The sequence below is a fragment of the Mandrillus leucophaeus genome, unplaced genomic scaffold (genome assembly GCF_000951045.1).
Source record: "Mandrillus leucophaeus isolate KB7577 unplaced genomic scaffold, Mleu.le_1.0 Scaffold676, whole genome shotgun sequence".
In the NCBI taxonomy this organism is placed as follows: Eukaryota; Metazoa; Chordata; class Mammalia; order Primates; family Cercopithecidae; genus Mandrillus; species Mandrillus leucophaeus.
The window spans coordinates 1,155,506-1,178,338 of record NW_012107319.1 but is presented as its reverse complement, the minus strand read 5'-3'; the positions used below and the strand labels follow the sequence as shown (position 1 = coordinate 1,178,338).

Below are 22,833 nucleotides of genomic sequence, written 5' to 3'. Positions count from 1 at the left end.
CTTCCTTCCTTCCTTCCTTCCTTCCTTCCTTCCTTCCTTCCTTCCTTCTTTCCTTCCTTCTTTGTCTTAGGAACTAGAAGGTGACTGTGTTACTTTCTCATGAAGATAGATAGGAGGAGCTGTGGAGTTTGAAAATCTGAGACCACTGTTCTCATAGTAGATAATAAAGAAGCATAGATTATTTTTAAAATGTCTGTAAGGAGATCTGAGAAGAGTGTCCACTTCTTCAAAGTTTGCCTTTGGTTTTCAGGACAAGCAAGTGGACAAGGCAAGAATTCACTAGAAAGTTGAGGTATGGAGATAATCAACCCAAGGTGATATTCTCTAGTGGGTAAACTTAGGGGGAAGTTCTTTTCTCCTCTGACTCCAGTTAGCGCTACTTTATCTCTGTCTGTTTTACATGTTGTGTTTTGGGTAAGTATTCACTGGGAGAATGAGTCCCTAGCAAAACAGGTTTGAAGATCTTTTTCCCAAGAGGAATTAAGCCTCAGAGAGAAGTCTGTGGGCACTCCAGACACTTAACATTTAATGTGTGCCTTTCCTTTTGCTCATCTGTACTCCCGGGTGTGGCTGCAGGGAGAGGGTGCGGTGATGGTGGTGGCAGCGGCAGAGCCCTTCTGGGATGGTGTTGGGTTACCTGGAGTGTGGTTCCTAAAGCCCACTGGGGCATGCATGGTGATCCTGTAACTAAAGCAGTTGTCCATACCAGCTGTAAACTACATGTAAATAAGCAACTTTAAGTGGGAGGCCATGTGATTATGAACAAACCCAGAATGAAAATTTTTTCCAGTGGTTCAGAGCAGTTGTCTTTGGTGTTCTCCACCCGTTTATTCCTGCTGATGACTCACTCTGCAACTGGCCCTGTTCTATTATAGGAGTGAAAAGTGTTACGCTTGTGATTCATACCTGTAATTTCCATTGCCTTAAAAAATGTGGCCTCACAACCTGAGAAAATACTCTTAAACTCCCTGGTCAAATTAAAGAGACCACAGTGATATGAAAGTAGTTACTAAGAATTCTAGATCACTTTTGTTTTCATGAAAAATGGAACTTCTTATATGAGTATTAGGCCATGTATTAAGGTATATCTGATTTTATTCCTTAGGCCATATTCATGGTACCAGTCAATACTTATCAAGAAATACTTATTGACTGACATGGTACCAGTCAATACTTATCCTGATTATGTTCAGGGTAAACAGAATTAGAGCATTCCACTGTGTAGTAACCTACAGTATCAGAGAAAGACAAGAGCTCCCAAGCTCCTATTTTTTATTTTTTTGAGACACAGTCTTACTCTGTCACCCAGGCTGGAGTGCAGTTGCCTGATCTCGGCTCACTGCAACCTCTGCCTCCCAGGTTTAAGCAATTCTCCTGCCTCAGCCTCCTGAGTAGCTGGGACTACAGGTGCATGCCACCATGCCTGGCTAATTTTTTTGTATTTTTAGTAGAGACGAGGTTTCGCTGTGTTGGCCAGTCTCAAACTCCTGACCTGAAGTGATCCGCCCGCCTCAAGTCTCCCAAAGTGCTGGGATTACAGGCCTGAGCCACTGCGCCCAGCCCAAGCTCTTATTTTTGACCTTGTATTGATTTATACCATCACCTTGAGAAGACTGAAAATTTCTCTGTACTTTTTTCTAATATAGGGGACTTTTATGCAGTTTATTTAGTGAAGGGCTTAATCCTTAACAGCCAAGGACATTTTATTTTGGTTTTTCTTTTTCTGGAATTGATATAGTAAGAAATCACATCTGTTTATCTTATGTCCTGTCCTAGTTCCTTGATGTTGGAGACTGTATAGTTTGATTCACCCTTACCTCTTAATTTTGTATAGTAGAAAAGGTATTAGAATATCTGGGCCAAATTCCAGCTCTGCTGTTTCCTTGCTTACAGAAATCTTGGGCTAGGCTATGTTCTTTGAAATTTATTTTTAAAAAATCAGTAATAAGAGGATGATGATCGATAAAAACAGCAGTAAGATTGTTGTGAGATGAAATGAAATTCTGTAGTGCATAGTGTTGTGACTTTGATGTTTATTGTAGGTGCTTGATAAAAATTCTGCTGATTTAATTGAAGTGTCTAGGAAGCCAGTATATTTCTTGAGAGCCTAGTACATAAACTTAATTATACTGTATTATCGTATTTAGTGCTTATAAGAATACTGTGTGAATAGGTGTCTAGAAATACCTATGATTCTGCTTTATAGATGAGAAAACTTGAGTTGCACAGAAGTTAAATCATTTTCCCAAGCTGAAATTGCTAGCCAGTGTTGATGCTAATATTTGAACCCAGGTTTATGTAGATTCCTTGCCTCTACTGATTCTTAAGTCTTGTTTTTTGTCCTTACCATAGCTGCCTACCAAAGCCTACCAAATACGGTCTAGTGAAACCATATACAGGGTATACAACCATATACAAACATAACCATATACGAAACCATATATAGGAATATATATTCTTTTATATTTTGAATTCTAAAGGCACCTACTTATTTAATGAACTTATGTAGGCATATGTTGTCCAGGTAGGCTATTGGTTGGGACAGAAAATAGCATAAAGGTAAGAAGAAATAGGATTCTTTCAGAAACCAACAAGTCATAAAATTTCAAAGAAACTTGAAAAACTATGTATTCCTTATAATTTGTTGATTTTATTTTTATCTGAGTTACTGGAGGTCCTGCTTTGATAAATTTTGAAGATATCTTGTATGAATTTGATTTTTAAAGTGAACTGTTCTGTTTTTGTCCTTATACATATGTACTAATTATAAAAGTTTTCAAAACTGAATACTTTAAAACACCAAATTACTTAAGGTCTTCATAATATAATGGATTTACCTTACATATAAATAATGTAGAAATGATGCTTATTTAATTCATTTTCATCAAGTTACATATCTCTGTGCTTTGGGGTATATTCTTATCTAGATCTCTGAATCTAGAAAGAAAGGCTGATAGTGAAAACCTTTAAAAATCTAATTTCTTAAGGTTAGCATGTTACAGATTAAGAGTCGCAGAAGCTTTCTTTCCTTAAACAGTGACTCAGATCAGCAGAAGTCAGATTATATATAATACTTAAATGTTGTAGCAGTATTACTGTAATTAGAAATCTTTTTATGTTTATATGTTTTTAGGATGCTCAGGTAGGAGAAGGTAGATTCTAGGAGTTTTATATTCAATTCTTAGCCAATTGTGAGAACAGATACCAGTAAATTTCTTGTCAGAGCAGAACCTGATCCCCTAGATCCCAGCCAACAATACAATTGAACCTCAGCTGCTCAGCAACTGCACTTACGGGAAGGCAGGAGATCTGATGACTGGGAGAGCAGATAGTGGTAGAGGAGGAGATACACAAAAAAGCATTTGTATGGAGAGATTTATGGCATCTGTAGTTTACATCTCAGTTTACCTAGCACATTCTACCATTCTACTCTTGTCCTGTGTCTGAATTCATGACAGATGCCGGCAAAACCATTTGTTTTGTTCTGTGGCAATTAAACTTTGAACAAGGAGGCTCTTCACGCAGTGTAATTTCTGACTATATTCTCAGTAACTGATTCTCCTTTCAGAGACCTCCTGTGCCTTCTCTATTTTGTATCTTAGACTGGGCAGCCATACTCTGAAGAAAGTATCACCAGTTGCACCTCCACCTCTGCTCCCCAACTCTCATCCCTCCCCTGTCTTCTTTCCTTTGCCTTCCCTCCTGCAGCCATCAGCCTAAGAGCAAGTCCAGTAACACCTGAAGTGCTTAACTTCAGGCCAGAATGGGGTACTCTGGCCTGTGTCTCAGTATTTTTTTCTATATCTTTACCATAGAGTTCACCAAGATATGTAATACATAAATGAATAAAATAACTTGAAACACATTTTCCCCTCACAGTTATTATTAATAGCAATAAACACATACACCCTCCTTGTAAAATAATCAGGCACTCCATCTAGAAATATGTAGAATGAAATATGAAAGACACCGTCTACCAGCCTCTCTCCTTACAGCTTCCACTGTCTTCTCCTGATGAAACTGCTGTTCCTCATGATATACATCTTTTATATCTATTTATTATTTTCCATTATTTTTACTTATCTTGTAAACATCTTTTATGTTACTATGTGCAGATTTTCCTTTATTAAAATTTTATAGGATAGGTGAAAGGTGAACTATAATTCATTCATTTAGTCTCCTGGTGACTGATATTTAAATTGTTTCAAATATTTTGCTATAGTAAACATCTTTGTGTGCTAATCATACATAAGCAAGTATTTGTTTCCTACAAGTAGAGTTATTGGTTCAGAAAGCATGTGGATTTTAAGTTTTAATGGACACTACTAAATTGTTCTCAAAAAACTCTTTGTGGCTGGGCATGATGGCTCATGCCTCTAATCCCAGCACTTTGGGAAGCCAAGGCTAGGAGATTGCTTGAAGTCAGGAATTGGAGACCGGTCTGGACAAAAAAGGGAGATCCTATCTCTACAAAAAATTTTAAAAATTAGCTGGGGGTGGTGGGGTGTGCCTGTAGACCCAGCTACTCAGGAGGCTGAGGTGAGTGGATCGCCTGAGCCCAGGAGGTTGAGTTTGCTGTGAGCTGTGATCATGCCACTGTACTCTAGCCTGAATGACAGAGTAAAACTCTGTCTGTTAAAAAAAAAAAAAAAAGTATTTGCCATTTTACATACCCACATTACAGTAGCTTGGGACTGTCTATTTCTCTGCATTCAGCATTATCATTCCTACAAATTTGTGCCAATATAAAATCATTTTATATGCATTTCCTGATTAGAAAGTTGCTTTAGTATTACCCCATATTTTTGTTGGCCATTTGCATTTATTCTATGAACTGTATGCTCACATCATTTATAATTTAGGAAGAGCTGTCCTTTTTTCTTACTAATTAATAGGAGTTATTACTCTTTTTGGATATTCTTGATGTATATTTTATATAGAGAGCAGATGTTTTCTTCTAGTGAGTTTTTAAACTTTGTCTACAGTGTCTGCTGTTATATCAGTAGTTTGTCAAATTTGATAGTTTTATTTGTTTAGTTTTTTTGGTTCATAACTTGTTTTGAAATATTCTTCCCACTCAAGTATTTTAAAAGCATTGTTTTCTATATTTTTAAATGGTTTTATTTGTTTTAAGAATTGTCTTGTTTCTAATATTGTATAATTTCTTTATGTACTGCCAGGTACTATAAATCCGAAGATTTTACTGTAGCTGTGTGTTGGACTTGTTATTTCCACACTTCTCTTGAAATGTGCAAGAAGAAAGCTTTTCTTAAGCAACGCCTTTCAATATTTCTTTGTACATGCAGCAACATGAGAATCTTTTGTTGCTAAAACAGAGGCAGACAATATTTATTATTGTGAGATCAACTGTAGGCTTTATGTATATAGGACTTTGCATTAGTAACTAAGCTAAGAAATTACTGGGAAATAACAGCATTTGTATACTTTCACCTATGGAGTCTTAAAGTATTTTGCAAACTTTCTTAATGATGAATAATTTTATGTGATAACTTTGGTAGAATTTTTCTGGTGAGGACTTTCCTTTTAACAAAAATAGGGTAGAGGGGCTAGTGGCTGGGGAGTGGTCTGTGGCTAAGGCTCAGTGTTATTAAGTAGCTTCCTCTAAGTCTGTCCTTCCGCAGAGGTGAGTCACAGACGAGTGAATGAAAGTTGGATTGACTAGAACATGAACATCAGTTGTAGGTCTATACTAATAGAAATAAACCATACTGATGTTCCTGTGGAATGAACATTTGGGAAGACTTTTCAATTAAAATGAGAGTGGGCACTTTTTCCTATTACCCATTTCAACTACGTGGCAGCTACAACTTCCAGTCACCAAGTAATGTTGGCTGAGATTTCTGTGGTTGAAGATCAAATCAGGTAGGCAAGTGAGGTGTTCTAGAGTGAGGCAGTGCTGTCAGCTGATGATTGGGTGTGAGCTGATAGCTCACAGGTGGTTTGAGATGGTATTCTACAGGGGATGGGGTGGTGAAGTGCAGCCTCTTTGATTTGTTCTCACCCAGCTCCCTGTTCACCAACCATCCATTGTCCAACTTTTTCAGGAACTGATCTTTTCAACAATCCCAACTATTCCCTTCTTCTTTCTTCTATAATACCAACAATCTTACAGCTGTTCACTTGCAATACTTTTACTGTGTTGTACCACAGAGCTATTTCCAGGCAGTAATAGGGAAACTGACTAGCGTCCTTTCTTCTCCTTCCATTTTACCTTCATGTTTACCCTTTTTTTGTTTTTTTTTTGGAGATATAACCCTTTTCAAAGTGTTTCTCCATCTTTTAAAATTCACATCTGATCCTTAAACTCAGAAATCTCATCCCTGCCTTAAATTCTGGTGTAACTTCTTAGTAAAGCATTGCAGCTCCCCTCCCTCCCACTCTTTAGAATCGTTAAGCTATAGAAGGTAAATTCCATCTTCTGTGGATTCCCACCATTGACAATTGGGCCAAGCTTTACATTTTTTTTTTTTTTTTGAGACGGAGTTTGGCTCTTGTCGCACAGGCTGGAGTGCAGTGATGTGATCTCTGCTCACTGCAACTTCTGCCTTCCAGGCTCAAGCAGTTCTCCTGCCTCAGCCTCCCGAGTAGCTGGGATTACAGGTGCCTGTCACCATGCCCTGCTGATTTTTCGTATTTTTAGTAGAGATGGGGTTTCATCATGTTGGGCAGGTGGTCTCAAACTCCTGACCTCAGGTGATCCACCTGCCTCAGCCTCCCAAATTGCTGAGATTACAGGCGTGAGCCATCATGCCTGGCCCAAGCTTTACTTTTTATTTTTAACTCATTTTTCTAAAGTTAGAATTTTATTTCCAAAGTATGAAATTATAATATTGAGTAGGCTTTTACAAACTACATTCTCTGCTCTTGGTAGCTTCATGATCCTGGGCAAGTTGTTTAACCTCTAGGTACCTCAGTTTCTTCATGTGTAAATGGAAGTTATCTCACTGATTGTTACGAGTATAATGTGCAGTGTATGTGTGTTATATATGTGTGTGTAATTGAGAACAATACCTGGCAAATAATAAGTACTCTCTAAGTGTTTGCTATTATTTTTATCATCCTGGTTTCAGTGAAATAGACAGGCTCAGATTTTCCTGTAGTGGAGGCAAGGGCTCTAAAGCTAATTTGAAAAAGAGAGATAGGAAGAGAAGGGCTATTTACTAAGCAGATACTTTGAACTTCTCAGCAGGAGTTGGTACAATTTATTCATTTATAGTATATTTAGAATACGGTTAGAAAATCATATAAAGATGTTTCAAAGCATCTTGGCAACTGTTAATCCAGCAGTATTGTGGTATGATTGAATACTGGTTCTCTATTGCTGAAATAAGTAGTGATCATTTTTGTTTGTTTTTTTTTTTGGAGTTAAATGTGTATACCTACAGTTTATTAGACCAATAGACCTTATGTTTCAGACAAACATAAGAATGCTGAAGATAGTTGGTCTTTTGCTTGTTTAGAACAAGAGTTCTCATATCTTGACTTTTCATTATTCATTCCTTCATACTTAGAAGTGAAGTGCTCCTGAATTGGAGGCACCTTGCTTTTCCTGCATTATTAGATTAGGGGTTCTATTGTTTGATGACATAAAGGGTTTAGAATCAGACTTCTTAAGATCCTACTTTGACTGTGGAATTTTAGGCTAGATTCTTAAACTCTACAACCTTAATTTTCACAGCTTTCAACTGAGGACAGTACTACCCAACTCAGAATTATTGTGAAAACCAAATGAAAATTTATCTATAAGGCATACATAAAGAAATACCCAAAAGTGGTTTTCTCCCAGAAGGATGTATGTCTAGCCTATAAAGGTGATCCTTCCAAATCATGTTCCTAGCACACATATCAGGGATAAGTTAAACGAGTTAGGCTGGATTTTTTGTTTTCTTTTTATTGCAGGGGAATTCTGCCTGGGGTGTTAGAAGAGAGAATGTGATGAGTTAGTTCAACTGTGAAATCTAACATCCTATTGGTTTGCCTCATTGCAAAACAAAGGGAATTAAAACATTTTTTTAAAGGACTTCTTAAGAACAACTTTAAAATGAAAAGGAGAAATAGACAATTTAGTTTCTTTTTAGTAACGGTTGTATATATCCCCTACAAAAATAGTAGAGGAGTCTGGCTTTGTTAATGTTTGTTTAAAAGGAGGTGTTGACTAGTTTTCAGCTTGCAAGTAGGAGTGTCTAGTCAGTGTTTTCTTTTCTACATAGAAAGTTAACAGGACTCTGACACATCAGAGTTTGTACGGAGAGAGTTTAGGAACTGCTGCACAGATTTCCTGCAGAATGATGGGGCAGCTCATGAAAAATGGTCAAGATTGGAACGCAAAGCTGGTGGGACTGATGTGCTGTATGGGTTAGTAGTATCACGTATACTATCACTTTCATGTTTTCAGAACCGGGAAGGGAAAGTTGCACTACCTGCTTTGGTTTGCATGGCGATAGTTTAGCTGATTGTCCGGCACCTTTCGAAAACCTGTTCCGAAATCAGGACGACTTCTGAGGCTCCTTGGAGAGAACTTCCCTGCCTATTGTTCACAAAATATGTGTATTTATATAAACTCAATACTTACTGTGTGTGTGGTACTGAGTGAGTTTAGCTTTGTTTGGATTTCACTGAAAACCGGTCAATATAGATTGTGATAATCAGTGCTCTTTTTGCATTTATTTGTTTCCCTGCAATTCTGTTATTCTTTGTCTTCAGTGTCGTTACATATTTTCAGCTGTTGCACGTTATAAGGGGGATATAAATATATATTTTTATTGAAAACTTAATCTATAAATGAAATAATTTTCAAATAGAGGAATGTTATAAAAGCTCAATTGTTTAAAATCACAGGAATGATTTTTCCTTTTTGTTGCCGTAGCAACATTGCCCTAAATATAAATCTCAGTGTTAGACATCTCTAACTGAAATGAAATAAAGAACCATTATGAGACTTGTAATTGGAAAATTAGATGGTGTAATCTGGAATACTCCCTTCTGAAATAACTCCCTTTTGAAATAATGTGTATGAAAAGTGATGTGATTTACAAAGTCTTCCCAGACTTAAATTATTCTCTGACTCTAGGTTGCTCTCTTGAAGAAAGTTGAAGCCTTTAAAATTCACATTAACTCTTTTCTCATTACTGTAGCATTGTGGGAACCTTCTCATGTTAAAGAGCATACTTTGGTATTTGAATGGGACTCATTTAAGTTGATTGTGGTTTTAAAGAAAAGGTTTAGGTTGTTCCTGTTAGAAAACAGTATCATAATTTATGATTTATGTGTGTTATTTAGTTAACTTTAGTCTTTGTATCTTATGTACGTTAGTTATGGATCATAATTTCTAGATATTACCTCAGTAGTACCTACCAAATATCATGTTATTAGCAGTGCTTTTGAGCTTCTAGCACAACAACAGCAACAACAAAACTTCATTGATCGAAAGAACCTTTGTATAGTTATATTATTTAAGTGAACCTATCCTCTATGCTTAGAGGTAAATTATTTGATTATCTTAGCTTTCTTAATATACCACTTGGGTAAGAAATTAGCCAATTTATCTATAGAATTTGTTTTACCTCATATTCCTTGAACTATAGGACCAGTTTTTATTCACTTAGAAAAGAAGAAATCTATTTTGTTAACCCTTTTGCACCCAAGAGGAAAGTAGTTTATATAATACACATAATACATTAAATTTATTTTGTGACTTGATATAGAAACTCTCTATTCTTGAATTATAAAGATTTTTAATGTATTATTGATTTTTTTTTCTTTAGGATTTAGCATCAGGGGCCTTGGCTGTTATTTAATGGGAATAATATGGATATTACCTAGGAAGTAATTTTTTCGTTTACTCTGTTTTCTTTTTGCTGGATGCTTAGAAAAGCACTGCTGAAAATGTGATATGAGTGCTAGACTTTGGCACAGAACTTCCATTGTTTGCAGTCACTTGTCCAAAGTTCACATCACATCACAGAGCCAGATTCCCCAGCTCCCTGTCTGTGACTGAGATGTGGTCAGCACTTCCATTTGAAAAATGACAGTATCTTGGGGATAGTGGAAGCAACTCTGTAGGGAAGCATAATAGTTGGGTCCTAACCACAGCTCTTTCAGTGTTAAATGATTAAGTCAGAGTTTCTTTTTGGTGGAGAAATTGACACATGGCTGGCTTCTCTCTTGCTACCCTACTTTCTCTCCTTTATGCCCCATGTGACAGCCCTGGATGAGGCTGGTCCTTCTCTCTTTGGTGCTTGTATACATGGTGAGTGCCATGTACTTCTCTCAGTTGGTATGCTTACCACACTGCCTTTCTGTCAGGTGTCTCTGCAGGTGATGAGCTTCAGAAACCAAGACTAGTGTTTTCTCTGCAGCCTGGTCGTCCCAGTGTTACAGGGAAGGGGTCCAGATCCAGACCCCAAGGGAGAGTTCTTGGATCTCTTGCCAGAGAGAATTCAGGGCGAGTCCATAGAGTAGAGTGAAAGCAAGTTTATTAAGAAAGTAGGCTGGGCGCCGTGGCTCATGGCTGTAATCCCAACACTTTGGAAGGCCGAGGCGGGAGAATCACCTGAGGTCAGGAGTTCGAAGCCAACCTGGCTAACATGGCGAAACCCTGTCTTTACTAAAAATATAAAAATTAGCCAGGTGTGGTGGTGCATGCCTATGATCCCAGCTACTCAGGAGGCTGAGACAAGAGAACCTGGGAGGCAGAGTTTGCAGCGAGCTGAGAATAAAGAATGGCTACTCTGTAGACAGCAGCCCTGAGGGCTGCTGGCTGCTCATTTTTGTGGTTATTTCTTGATGATATGCTAAACAAGGGGTGAATTATTCATGTCTCCTCCTTGTAGACCATACAGGGTAACTTCCTGACATTGCCATGGTGTTTGTAAACTGTCATGGTGCTGTTGGAGTGTCACAGTGAGGACAACCAGAGGTCACTCTTGTCACCATCTTGGTTTTGGTGGATTTTAGCATCTTTACTGCAATCTGTTTTATTAGCAAGGTCTTTATGACCTGTATCTTGTGCTGAACTCCTCTCTCAACCTGTGACTTAGAATGCATTAACCATCTGGGAATGCAGCGCAGTAGGTCTCAGCTTCCTTTTACCTAGCTCCTATTCAAGATGGAGTTGCTCTGGTTCATACCCCTCTGACACCAGCACTACTATAGCACTGGACTCATAAAATGACCAGATAGCTGCTAGGATGAAGAGTGAGTAAATGAGGGAAGTACAGAATCTGCATGTAATCAATGAAGAGAACTAGTCAATTGTTTCTGTTTCCTTGTTCCTGCTTTACATACAAATTGGTAATTTCGGTTTGTTTTGAACTGTTTAGGAATAGCAAGGCCGAAAGACATTTAAGACACCATTATTGCTTTAAGAGATATAGTTGTATATACTACTGTATATATACAAGTAATTCTATATTGTTTTCCTGAGTTGGATTGTCCTTCCTGAAATAAAATTATTTCACACTATCTGTCCAGTGCATAGAGGCATTGCGGCATAGAGGCTTTGTGGCATCTAGTATGTGGTAGACAAAGATGAATGAGGTATAGATGATGCCCCTAAGGGGCCAACAGAGGAATTAATAAACATTTTGTGGATAATATTATTGGTTCACAAATATTAATATCATTGCTTTTGATAGCGTTTTAAGCAAAGTGCCTGGGGGTTTTACTTTTGGAATCAGGCAAATAAAACAATTTTAGGGTCAGGTGCAGTGGTTCATGCCTATAATCCCAGCACTCTGGGAGGCTGAGGCAGGTGGATGGCGTGAGCTTAGGTGTTTGAGACCAGCCTGGGCAACATGGCAAAACCCCATCTCTGCAAAAAGTACAGAAATTCACCAGGCGTGGTGACCTGCACCTGTAGTCCTAGCTCCTTGAGAGGCTGAGGTGAGAGGATCACTCGAGCCTGGGGAGGTGGAGGTTGCAATGAGCCAAGATTGTGCCACTGTAGTCCAGCCTGAGCAACAGAGCGAGACTCTGTTGTCTCAAACAAAACAAAAGAAAGAAAGAAAACCAGGCCTGGCGCGTTGGCTCACGCCTGTAATCCCAGCACTTTGGGAGGCCGAGGCGGGCAGATCACGAGGTCAGGAGATCAAGACCATCCTGGCCAACATGGTGAAACCCTGTCTCTACTAAAAATACAATTAGCCAGGTGTGGTAGCACATGCCTGTAATCCCAGCTACTCAGGAGGCTGAGGCAGGAGAATCGCTTGAACCCGGGAGGCGGAGGTTGTAGTGAGCTGAGATCATGCCACTGCACTCTAGCCTAGGCGACAGAGCAAGACTTCATCTCCAGAAAACAAAAAAAAGAAAAAAAAATTTAGTATGAATTCTGAGCATTTATATTCAGAATTTGCAAACTTCTACTGTCTGGGAATACTTTCTGCACCCCTTTCTCTAATTTTTAAGTACTCAATGTTAAGTCAAGAAGTATATTAGAAGTTTGGGGCACTGAAAAGGTGTTATAGGCAGAATCTAAAGATAGGCTGTATATAAGCACATTTTGTTTCTCCCTGACAGTGATAGGAAATGGAAGGTGTTTCAATGAGGTACTTTGGAGAAGAAATGCTTATGAAATAAAAACTACTTTATTGTCCTGCCTCCCGTTCTTACTAGAATAGGAGACCTCTAAATGATAATGCTATCACTGAGTAGTTTTACAAGTTGAATCTGAACAAACCATTGTATCACTTTACTAAAATTTCTTTATTTCCTTTTCTTGAACATTTGTGTTTTTTCAGAATTTTTATTTTCCTATTGTAAACACTCTGATTTATATTCTCATAGTTACATTTTTTACATTCTGTGATTATAACTTTGGAATAGATTTTAGAAGTAGATTTGCTGGGAAAGGTCGTAGATATTTTTAGGACTTTTTATGTATATTGACACATGGTTGTAGGGCAGTGTCGTCCAATAGAGCTTTGTTTTGGAGCAGTTCTGTCTGACAGAAACTTCTGTGGTGATGGGATTAGTCTATATCAAATTATTCTAAAGCAGTGCTGTCCAGTAGAGCTTTGTTCTAGAGCAGTGCTGATAGAAATTTCTGTGATGATTAGAATATTCTGTTTCTGTGCTTTTCAATATGTTAGCCATTAGCTACATGTGACTGTGGAGCACTTGAATTGTGACTAGGGGCAACAGAGAAACTGAATTGTTAATTTTATTTTGCTTTAATTAACTTTGTCACCTTAAATAGGTGTATGTGACTGGTGGCTACAGTATTGAACAATGCAGGTGTAGAAAGTTTAAATTAAATGACATTTTCATTAGCAATATGTGTGTCTGCTTCCTATGTCCTTTTCAACATGAAATTTTTTAAAAAATAAAATCTTGGCAATTTGATAAGTTAGAAAGCCTTATCTGTGTTATTTTATATTATTATTATTTGTTAGTGAGGTTGAGTACCTGTGTGCATTACATTTTTATTGTTATTCTATTATTTTTCTGAGACAAGGTCTTGCTGTGTCATCTAGGCTGGAGTACAGTGGCGCCAACATGGCTCACTGCAGCCTTGACCTCCTGGGCTCTAATGACCCACCCATCTCAGCCTCCCAAGTAGCTGGGACTACAGATGCATGCCACCATATCTGGCTAAGTTTTGTATTTTTTTGTAAATATGGATTTCCTCATGTTGCCCAGGCTAGTCTCCAACTCCTGGGCTCAAACAATCTGCCCTCATTGGCCTCCTGAAGTGCTGGGATTATAGGCATAAGCCACCACACTCAACCCTTGGGCATTACCTTTTTAAAAATTAATTAACTGTCTGCTTTTGCCCACTTACGCTTTATGGTGTTAATCTTTTTCTTATTGCTGGTTTTTTGTAATAATATTAGTAACATTTGTCTCATATTGTGTATATTTTCCCCAGTTGATATATTTTTGTTTACATTCAAATTATTCTAGAGAACATAAATATTTTTAATAAATAGGACAAACATTTTCAAAGAAACTCTAGTTATATTACAATAGAGGAGGTATTGAGGAGAAAAAGAGATTGAAGAATGAGGAGAAAAAGAGATGAAGAAAGAGACTGAGACATATCTTACCCCCAGGGAAAGGATGGAGAACATCTGAATTGTGGTAGAAGAGGAAAGAAGACCACCAGGGAGGGAGAAAGAGGTAGCACTGGAGGCAGAAAGGACAGAAGAAGGAAATAAGAAAGTAAGGAATTGCTGTCTAGAGGTAGGAGGAATATAGTATAATATGGTTTTGAATGCTAGCTCTAGGTGTTGGATGATTCTCATTCTCCTTTGAAATAATAGCTTGAGGGACCACAGCATTCCAATTGCTCTTTTTCCTTAAATCAGAAGAAAACTTTTGTCACTCTTCTTTGCACTGTCTGTAGGAACCAGGGCAGGATCACTGTCCACAGTGAAGATCTAGTTGGGGCATTTCTTTGTTATACAGTTCAACACAGAACTCTAGGAAAGAAATAGCATAGGCCGGGTGCGGTCGCTCACGTCTGTAATCCCAGCACTTTGGAAGGCCAAGGTGGGCGGATCACCTGAGGTCAGGAGTTCGAGACCAGCCTGGCCAACATGGTGAACCCTGTCTCTACTAAAAATACAAAAAAAAGAAAAAAAAGAAAAAAGTTAGTTGGGCATGGTGGTGCATAACTGTAGTCCCAGCTACTGGGGGGACTGATCCCGGAAGGCAGAGGTGGAGGTTGCAGTGTGCTGAGATCATACCACTGTACTCTAGCCTGGCTGACAGAGTGAGATTCTGTATCAAAAAAAAAAAAAAAAAAAAAAAAAAAAAAGTATAGTGATTCCACTGAATAATTAAGCATAATAATTAATATTCAGCCAGAGTCTACGTCAAGCCAAAAAGTCTCAATTTAGGCCTTGCCTTTTGTCAAGACTTTAAACTATTGGGTAATCATGAACAAGTCTTTTATCCTTGTTAAGTCTTGGTTTCTTATTCTACAAAATGGGAGTAACACTACCTACCCTCCCTCTTATGGCTGTGAAGAGCAAATGGGACATACATATGGTAAAGTGCTTTGGGAAATTCAGTGCAAGGACAAGGCTGAGGTTAGACAACTTTGTGATGGTGGTGGTGGTGATGAAGGGTTATGGGACAGAGGGGCAGAGGGCATTTGTTTAATGGAGGAATATTGGTAAATGCAGTATTGGGAAGAGACCAACCTGACAAGCAGATCTTTAAACATTTTCTTACAGAGAGCCTGAAGTTTCCAAAATTTAACAAGAAACTTTGAATACACTGAACCATATCTTTTAAATATCTCATTTTTGTTTATATCCATGACCACAAGGTCATCTATTCATAGATTTTACCAACCTTATCTTTATATATATTTTTTTCTTCCAGATGAACGGGACAAAGTTCAGAAGAAAACATTTACAAAATGGATAAATCAGCATCTCATGAAGGTCAGTTTTTATTTCATTCACTTCCTGGAATTGTTTTGAATATTTCAGTTTATTTTGCAGTAATTGATTATATAGTTCTGAAGCACAGCTTTTGAAAATCATCTTGAAAGTTTAAATTCTAGAGAATTTTGCATGCATTTTAGGCATCTATAATTATTTGGTGTGTGAACGGTGGGTAATGATGGAAGTGGAAAGATAAGTACCCAGTGATTGCAGTGCATTCTGTGACATTAGTAAAACCTGTTATTGAAATTTATAAAATCTCAACAGTTTCAGAAGTCTGTACATATTTATATGTTAGTGTATGGAAAACCTACATTTCTTAGTAAGATTTTTTCTCTCTCTCAAGATTCAAACCAAGTTCTGGCATCAGATTTATGTGGATGGCAGAAGGTTAGATGGGAATAAAGATATTGTAGAGACAGAAGTCTAGACTAATTTTATTCTTATACTTAATTTAATCCAGTAATTGGTGCTTATGTTTAACTTTCTCTATGAAGCAGTTAATGGTTGTGGTTCTTAAATTAATATTTACTTGTGTACCATGGGTAATTTTGAGAATATAAACTATCCAGAAAATAGATAGACACAAAATTTGCATATAATTTCATGGAGTTACTGGACCCCATTGAAGCCCTTCTGTAAATCTTGTGTAGGGAACCCTTAGGATTTCACAATAAACTATTGGTCACTTTCCCCTTTCTCCCACCTTTTATGGAGAGCCCTAAAGTTGAAATAGGTCATGTTTCTATTTGGAGTTTTCTCGCATAGAAACATTATTTTAAATATTTAAGCTAGCCAACAAATCTTATTTAAACTATCATGTAGCTTAAGAGTGGTACCAGTAATGTAAATAGCATCTAATCATCTTCTGTAAAAGAGATTTTTATTTCAGGGGCATGTCAGAATTACCTTAGAGATGTGTCAGTCCTGTCTCTCTCACCACTTGACAGAACCTTTTTCTCAAATTCTGATAATATCCCTCAGAGAGGGCACATCACCCACTCTCTGGCTGAGAATCACAAGCGATAAAAGGTTGAGACCCTCTGCTTTGTGAGGAAATACATTGTGAATTCTGATGTTGCATGTGGCAGTTCATCTGTCCTCTCCCAAGCTTTTCTTTCATTCTGCACATACTGTATGGGAGAGGATCTCTTCCTTACAGGCTAGGACACCTCTGTAAAGTTTGGGGTGTGGACGTTTGGAGCTGAAGACTCCATTGGGATTTTCCTATCCCTGAGGTGGCTTTAAGGGAAGCAAGCTCTTTGAAGAGGCACCCCCGTGGCTGCTGCTGGCCTAAGCAGTCTTTGTAGCTATGGAGATCTAGGGGTGGGCATATGTAGGGAAGCAAAGAGGGTTGCTTCGTATCTTCTGTAGCTACTGCGGTTCCAGATTGGTAATCAAGTCACAGATGCTGGCAGTGGACACCAGAGAAAAGTAGAAGCACAAATGAAATGGCTTATGGGAACCATGTCTCTGGCACTAGACATATTTATTGGGGACCTACTGTGTGCCAAGCATGTTGGACTTGGCCTTTCATTTTATGAATGGTTCTTAAATTAGATGATTTTAGTATAAAGAGACTGCTTTTGCTAAAAGCGTCAAAATACTAGTTGAGCTGTTTGAGGACAGAGGCTGTATTACTTATTCCGAGGGCCCATCATAGTGCCTGGCAAGAATATTCTCACCATGTTTAATACACGTTGCATACATTAAATTGTTGAGTCCTTCCAGCAGCCCTTCGAGGTGGCTTAATGTAGTGATTACACATACATAGTCTTTAAAGTCAGACAGCAAGTGATCAAATCTTGATTTTCCTGGAATATGTACCTTTTTTGTTTTGGCAAAATGACCTCCTAGATAGATCTCCAAGATAATAAGACTTAATTCTGCTGTAACATACGAAGAATTGGGAAAATAAGTATTTTAGTCACAGTAGCCAATAGATAGATATATGCCAGTCTAACTGCTTAGGGTTGTAATCAAGTTAGTTTGTTTCCTGAAGTCTATTATGGGTCAGAATTTAAAATTAGCCCTTATTAGATGGGTCAGAATTTAAAATTAGCTCTTATTAGATAAGGAGCCACTTTAGGGAGGGGGAAAGCCGGACAATATGGTCTTGGCTAACTCACCCTGCCAGTTAGGTGCTTAAGTTCTTGTTCTGTTTTATTTTAGTGTCAGCTCAGTGTGGACTTTTAATCCTGAGTTGTGCACTAAAATTTCTAATAGAGAACGCAAGTGTGTCAGAACATAGCTTCTTATCTTGCTTTTTTTTTTTTTTATGTCTAGAAGTTATAGCATTAACCTCAAGTGAAGAAAAATGACTAAATATCCCAAAACATTTTGGGGTACCAGGCTGCTAAGGTTCGTGTTATTATTCGTTAATCAGAAAAAATTCAGTCTTCATGGGATTTTTTCTACGCTGGACCTAAAATTGGTGAAAGGAACGTTGCACTAGGCAGTCAGCCTCATTTTGTCTGACTTAGAGGAGTGTTGAACACTTTTGTTTGGGTGGCCATTTGGTCATAATGCAGTTAGTGGGACATATAAAGTAAATATATAAATGTTGGATAAAACATCTTAATATTAGGAAAATATTTTTTCTGTATTGGTTTTCTTATATTCTTTACTTGGAATGATGAATATATTCAGGGTGAAACAGGGAAAGGTGAAGAGTAGGTCCTATATCTTTCTTGGGGCCTACCATATTCCTTTCCAATTAATGACAAATGTGTTGTTTGAAGAGCTTTTAATAAAATGGGATCATGTTATATGCATGTTAAGGGAAAGGATAATCATGAAAAAATGAGTTGATAAAATAAAATACGAGGAGTAAGGAGAGAAGAAATGGGAGTAGGATCATTCAGATAAAAATATTTCTATGTGTATTTTTTTGTTTTGCGTTTTTTAACTGTAGGCATAAGTAGTCTTTAAATCATGGGGCAGAGAAGGGAGAGAAAGGGAGAATTGGAGATGCACATTGGATGGCCCTCAAGGAGCCCTGTACCTGGGTCTGGAGACCCTTCGTTCTTGTCCTTGGCTTTGTGTTCTGTAATAAGTTGCCTGGAGTGCTGACTCAGGCTAGGGATGTGTTCCCTATTTTTTAAATAATTCTTAAAAGTTTTGTCTTTTCTGAATTTTTATCTTGTTAATTTAGATTTAATATTATTCACTTATTTCCCCCTGCCTTTTTCACCCTTGTCATGACTCCAAGAACTATTCTTGTTTGTTCTGTTCCTTTGGACAGTGAGGTGCTTGAGGGGTTAGTCTCCAGACAGGCCTTTCTTTACTGGATTTTTGTTTTTTTCATTTTTGTAAAAGGTATATTGTGTTAACTTTGAACAAATTATCTTTGAAAGGAAAACGTCTTTTGCAAGGTTATCAGTCTGTGACATGTACACCAAACAGAGGTGCAGAAAAAGCCTCACCTTTGAGGTCAGGTAAATGGGGATGTGTCCAGGCTTTGCAATTCATTATTTGTGTGAACTTAATCTCTTTATGCCCTCATCTGTAAAATGGTGGTAACGCCAGCTTGGTGTGAGGATTTAAATGAGATAGTCTAACTAAGCATACAGCATAGCGCTTGGCTTATTGTTAGGCACTTTATTAATGGGAGCTTATGGTGTAGAAGGGTGGGTTGACTTGGATGGTGTCAAAATTGTGAAGTTAAGTGTAAGTTGCTTTTGGTGCCTATCTACTTCCCTTATCTGTGTCTCTTTTTATTACATTGAGTACTTTTTCTTTTAGTTTATTCATTTTAGAAAAAGTTACAGTTTGGGGTTCAGAATCTTTTTGAGAAGATTAATAGGTGTGTTGCCTTTTTACCTTAGAGTCCTGCTGGGACACTGAATGGCTTACCTGTGGTAATCCTGTTAGCTGCGCTCTCTTTGCCCCTGCCTACCCCTCCACAGATTTTTAAAGGTTTATTTGGGGGCCTGGAGTCCTTTTTTAAATCTCCTTTTCTTCTTCTCCCGCACATTCTTCTCACAGAAAGGGAGTCAATGAACACTCATCATACTTCTGAAAGGTTGGCAGCTTTTGGACCTCAAAGTTAATTTTACTTAGAGTCACACTTGGATGGCATCTTCCAAATCTTCTGGTTCAGTTCCCTCATTTAAAAATAGGTTAAACTTGCCACACAGCTACTACTGGTAGAGCTGCACTAGAAGTTGTGAAATGAGAATATGAATTCGAATGAGATGCTGTGTCCAGTGTTTGACTTCTTTGAGCACTGCAATAGGTCGCAGATCCCAGCAGGTCCCCCTTGGATGTGGAGTTGCGTTTACTTTTCTTACCTTCTAGTTTCAACTATTTGCTAATTTTTGTGACTTGGGTAGTTGTGATTTATGTATCTATAAAAAAGCATATATACCGTGCTCAGGGTTGATAGTGGCATGGTCAATTTTTAAAACTTTATATAACTGGCAAAAGTAAACATTGTGGAACTTTTAAATGATTGCGTAAGTTACTGTTACATTTATATGCATAAATATTTTCTTCTTAAAATATTTGGTGAGGATTTTTTTGCTCTTTGATATAGCTTCTTTTACTGTTTTTTTTTTTGCTTATTTCAAAAGCATGCTTATTAAAAGGAAAAAAGTCAAAATTATAAATGTTTTTGGAAAATCAGTTAGAAAAACAAAAGCATTTATTAGAAAAAGTTTTCCTGAAAACTCTGGCACAAAAGCTTGAAAAACAACCTATGATGTACCAAAATTACCGATACTTGAAAAAAAGCCATAACTGGGGGATATTCCTTTTCAACCAAATGGCTGTTTAGCCCAAATGGTCGTGATGATCAAATTGCTTTTAACCGAGTGTATGCCACTCTATAGTTTCAAACCATGGTCTCATTTATGTTTAAGCTTTGCATGTGTTTCTTCCTTAGAAGAGGGTCCCTTTGGATCTCCACTTTCATCTGGCTGATTAGTGAAGAATTAACTAGCACTTGTGAACTAGCACCCATTAAAATTAAGAACGTGGAACCTTATTAAAAATTTCAAGATTTTTAGTTCCTTGATTTAAAAGTCCTTGTTTATCCAGAAAAAAGCAATCTCTAAAAATATTGTTGTTTAAAAATTTAAGTATTTTATTTGTGACATCATTTGTTTTATTATATCATTTAAAATATCTAGATAGGGTAACAATTAATATCAAATATTAAAGCAACTTTATAAGAAAACAAAATTTTTGTGATTATTAAATTCTTTCTAAGCCCAAACTTGAAACTTATACATAAAAAGGTAAAGTAATCCTGAGACCAAAAGTTTGAGAAATATTTCTCTCTGTAATAGGTTATTTATTACAGCACTGTTATAACTGCAAGAGGTTGGAAATGACCTACATGTTCATGAATAAGAGATTGGTAAAAATAATTATGATACATCCAAACAGCGAAATACAACATTAGAAAGAATCGGGAACATTAGGCCAGAAAATGAAATGAAACACTTCAATCTCTTAATGATTTTGCTGAGTCGGAAGAGGTAAAACCATCTCTATTTGCAGATGATAGCATCTTGTTTAAAGAAAATCCCAAGGAAACCACCATAAGAACGACCAGAATGAATAAATGAGTTCAGTAAGGTTGAAGCATACAATATCAATATTTAACAAACTATTGTGTTTCTAAACACTTGCAAAGAACAATCCAAAAATGAAATTAAGGAAACAGTTCTGGGCCAGGCACAGTGGTGCACACCTGTAGTCCCAGTTACTTGGAAGACTGAAGTGGGAGAGTCTCTTGAGTCCAGTCTGGGTAACATGGTGTGACCCTGTTTCTTAATCTTTTGATTATCAAGGAAAATTCAGGATCAGGTCAGAGAACATTTTTCACTCAACAGTCCAGCAGATGACAGTAAACTCTGTATAGTCTCAGCGGATGATGCCAAGCCCTCAGCCTGGCCTTCAACCACTGCTGCTCCATCTGGCTTTCCCACTCACATCCTGGTGCCCTGCACACCCCAGCCCTGGGCCAAGGCTGCTTGGGGGTGGGCCCTGAGAACTTTTGAAATGTAACCTTTTCTCCAGAAAAAAATTAATATGGCCTTACTTTGTATTTTTCAGAGCTAAAATTACATTTGTTTAAAGCAAATCGGCGAATTAATTAAAACTTGTATTTGTTGGTGAGCAGACATCTGTGGCTTTTTTCCAGATGTATTTAAAATTTTAGTGTTCCAGTGGTTCAGTTGTGTGACTAAGCCTGCCCTTGAAACTGACTGTTCTGCTAAGAATGTTTTCTTTTTGATTCATAATTCTTCAGAATACTTTTAAGAATAAAGTGCGGTTAACACACAGATCATTTACCTTGCAAATCATGGTTTCTAGATAAATTACTGGTGTCAGGAACATTTATGTATTATTCTTTAGCATAATTTAAACTGCAGAACTAGAGTAAGAGCTGGTTGTTATTGGAAATACCTGTGTCTTCAGTTTGCTAAATTTTACCTGGAGAATTGTTCCAAAATATAAAATTGATGACATTCTTTTGTCATTTACAGCATTTATTTCTGCCTGTTCTACCTATGAAACTAGGTACTCCCTCTTTATATTAGAGAGTTTTGTATAACTACTTGTTGTTACTCATCTCGTGCACTTTGCTGTCTAGAAATTCATAGGACAACAATATGAGAAATGACACCTACGAGTTAAGTACTGAGTTAGCTTTTGCTTTTCTCAGGGAATGGGGTGGGGGACAGAGAAAGAAGGAAGGACTTTATTTTCTGAAGCACGTTAACAGCTGTCATTGGAAGATTCCCTTTAATCACTTACTTGGACCTGGAATTAGAACTTGAGCCATGAGAGACTATGTTTAGGAGGAGTAGTTTAAGGGGGTGAATGATTTTTAGGGGAAGGTTGGAGTCCAGAGAAGTCTATATAATGTGGTTTCCTTGCATAGGATCCATCTAATTGGCAATTTATGGTGGAAATATATTCTTCAATCCTGATCAGCTATATTGTAAATTTACTCCTTCACATTTGTAAGAGGCTATTTGGTCTAAATATTGTTTCTTTTTGTAAACTTTAATTTATTGACACATAAATGCATTTGGAGAGGAAGAGGCCCTGGATGCCATTGTTGGACACACCCTGTTTGTGAGTCATCTACTTGGTTACTACATGGGAGACACCCAACTATCACAGATTTTATCACTCTTCCATCATGACTTTGGAAAGCTTAATTTACTCATGGCACAGATATTCTTTGCCCACATAGTGAAGTCAGTGACTTCATGACTCCACCAAATCAATCACACTATTCTTTATTGTCTGATTTGGTGGCAGGAAGAAAATATAAATCCTCAAGCTGAGAACACAGTGGTATCATTTAGAGAATAGAAAAAAAACCTCTGTTTCCTCTGTGATTTTGACCATTGCAAAGTTATCAAATTTTACATAACGAGAAAATTTTACATCTGTG

At 37.5% G+C, this 22,833-nt stretch overlaps 1 protein-coding gene across 1 annotated transcript in view; it reads left to right on the top strand.

The window, feature by feature from the left end:
* The window catches only part of DST (dystonin), a 504,672-nt gene that overhangs the window by 191,687 nt on the left and 290,152 nt on the right, over positions 1–22,833 (top strand). The window contains 1 exon segment of the mRNA XM_012002056.1: positions 15,352–15,413. Coding sequence (XP_011857446.1) covers positions 15,352–15,413 — 62 coding nt within the window.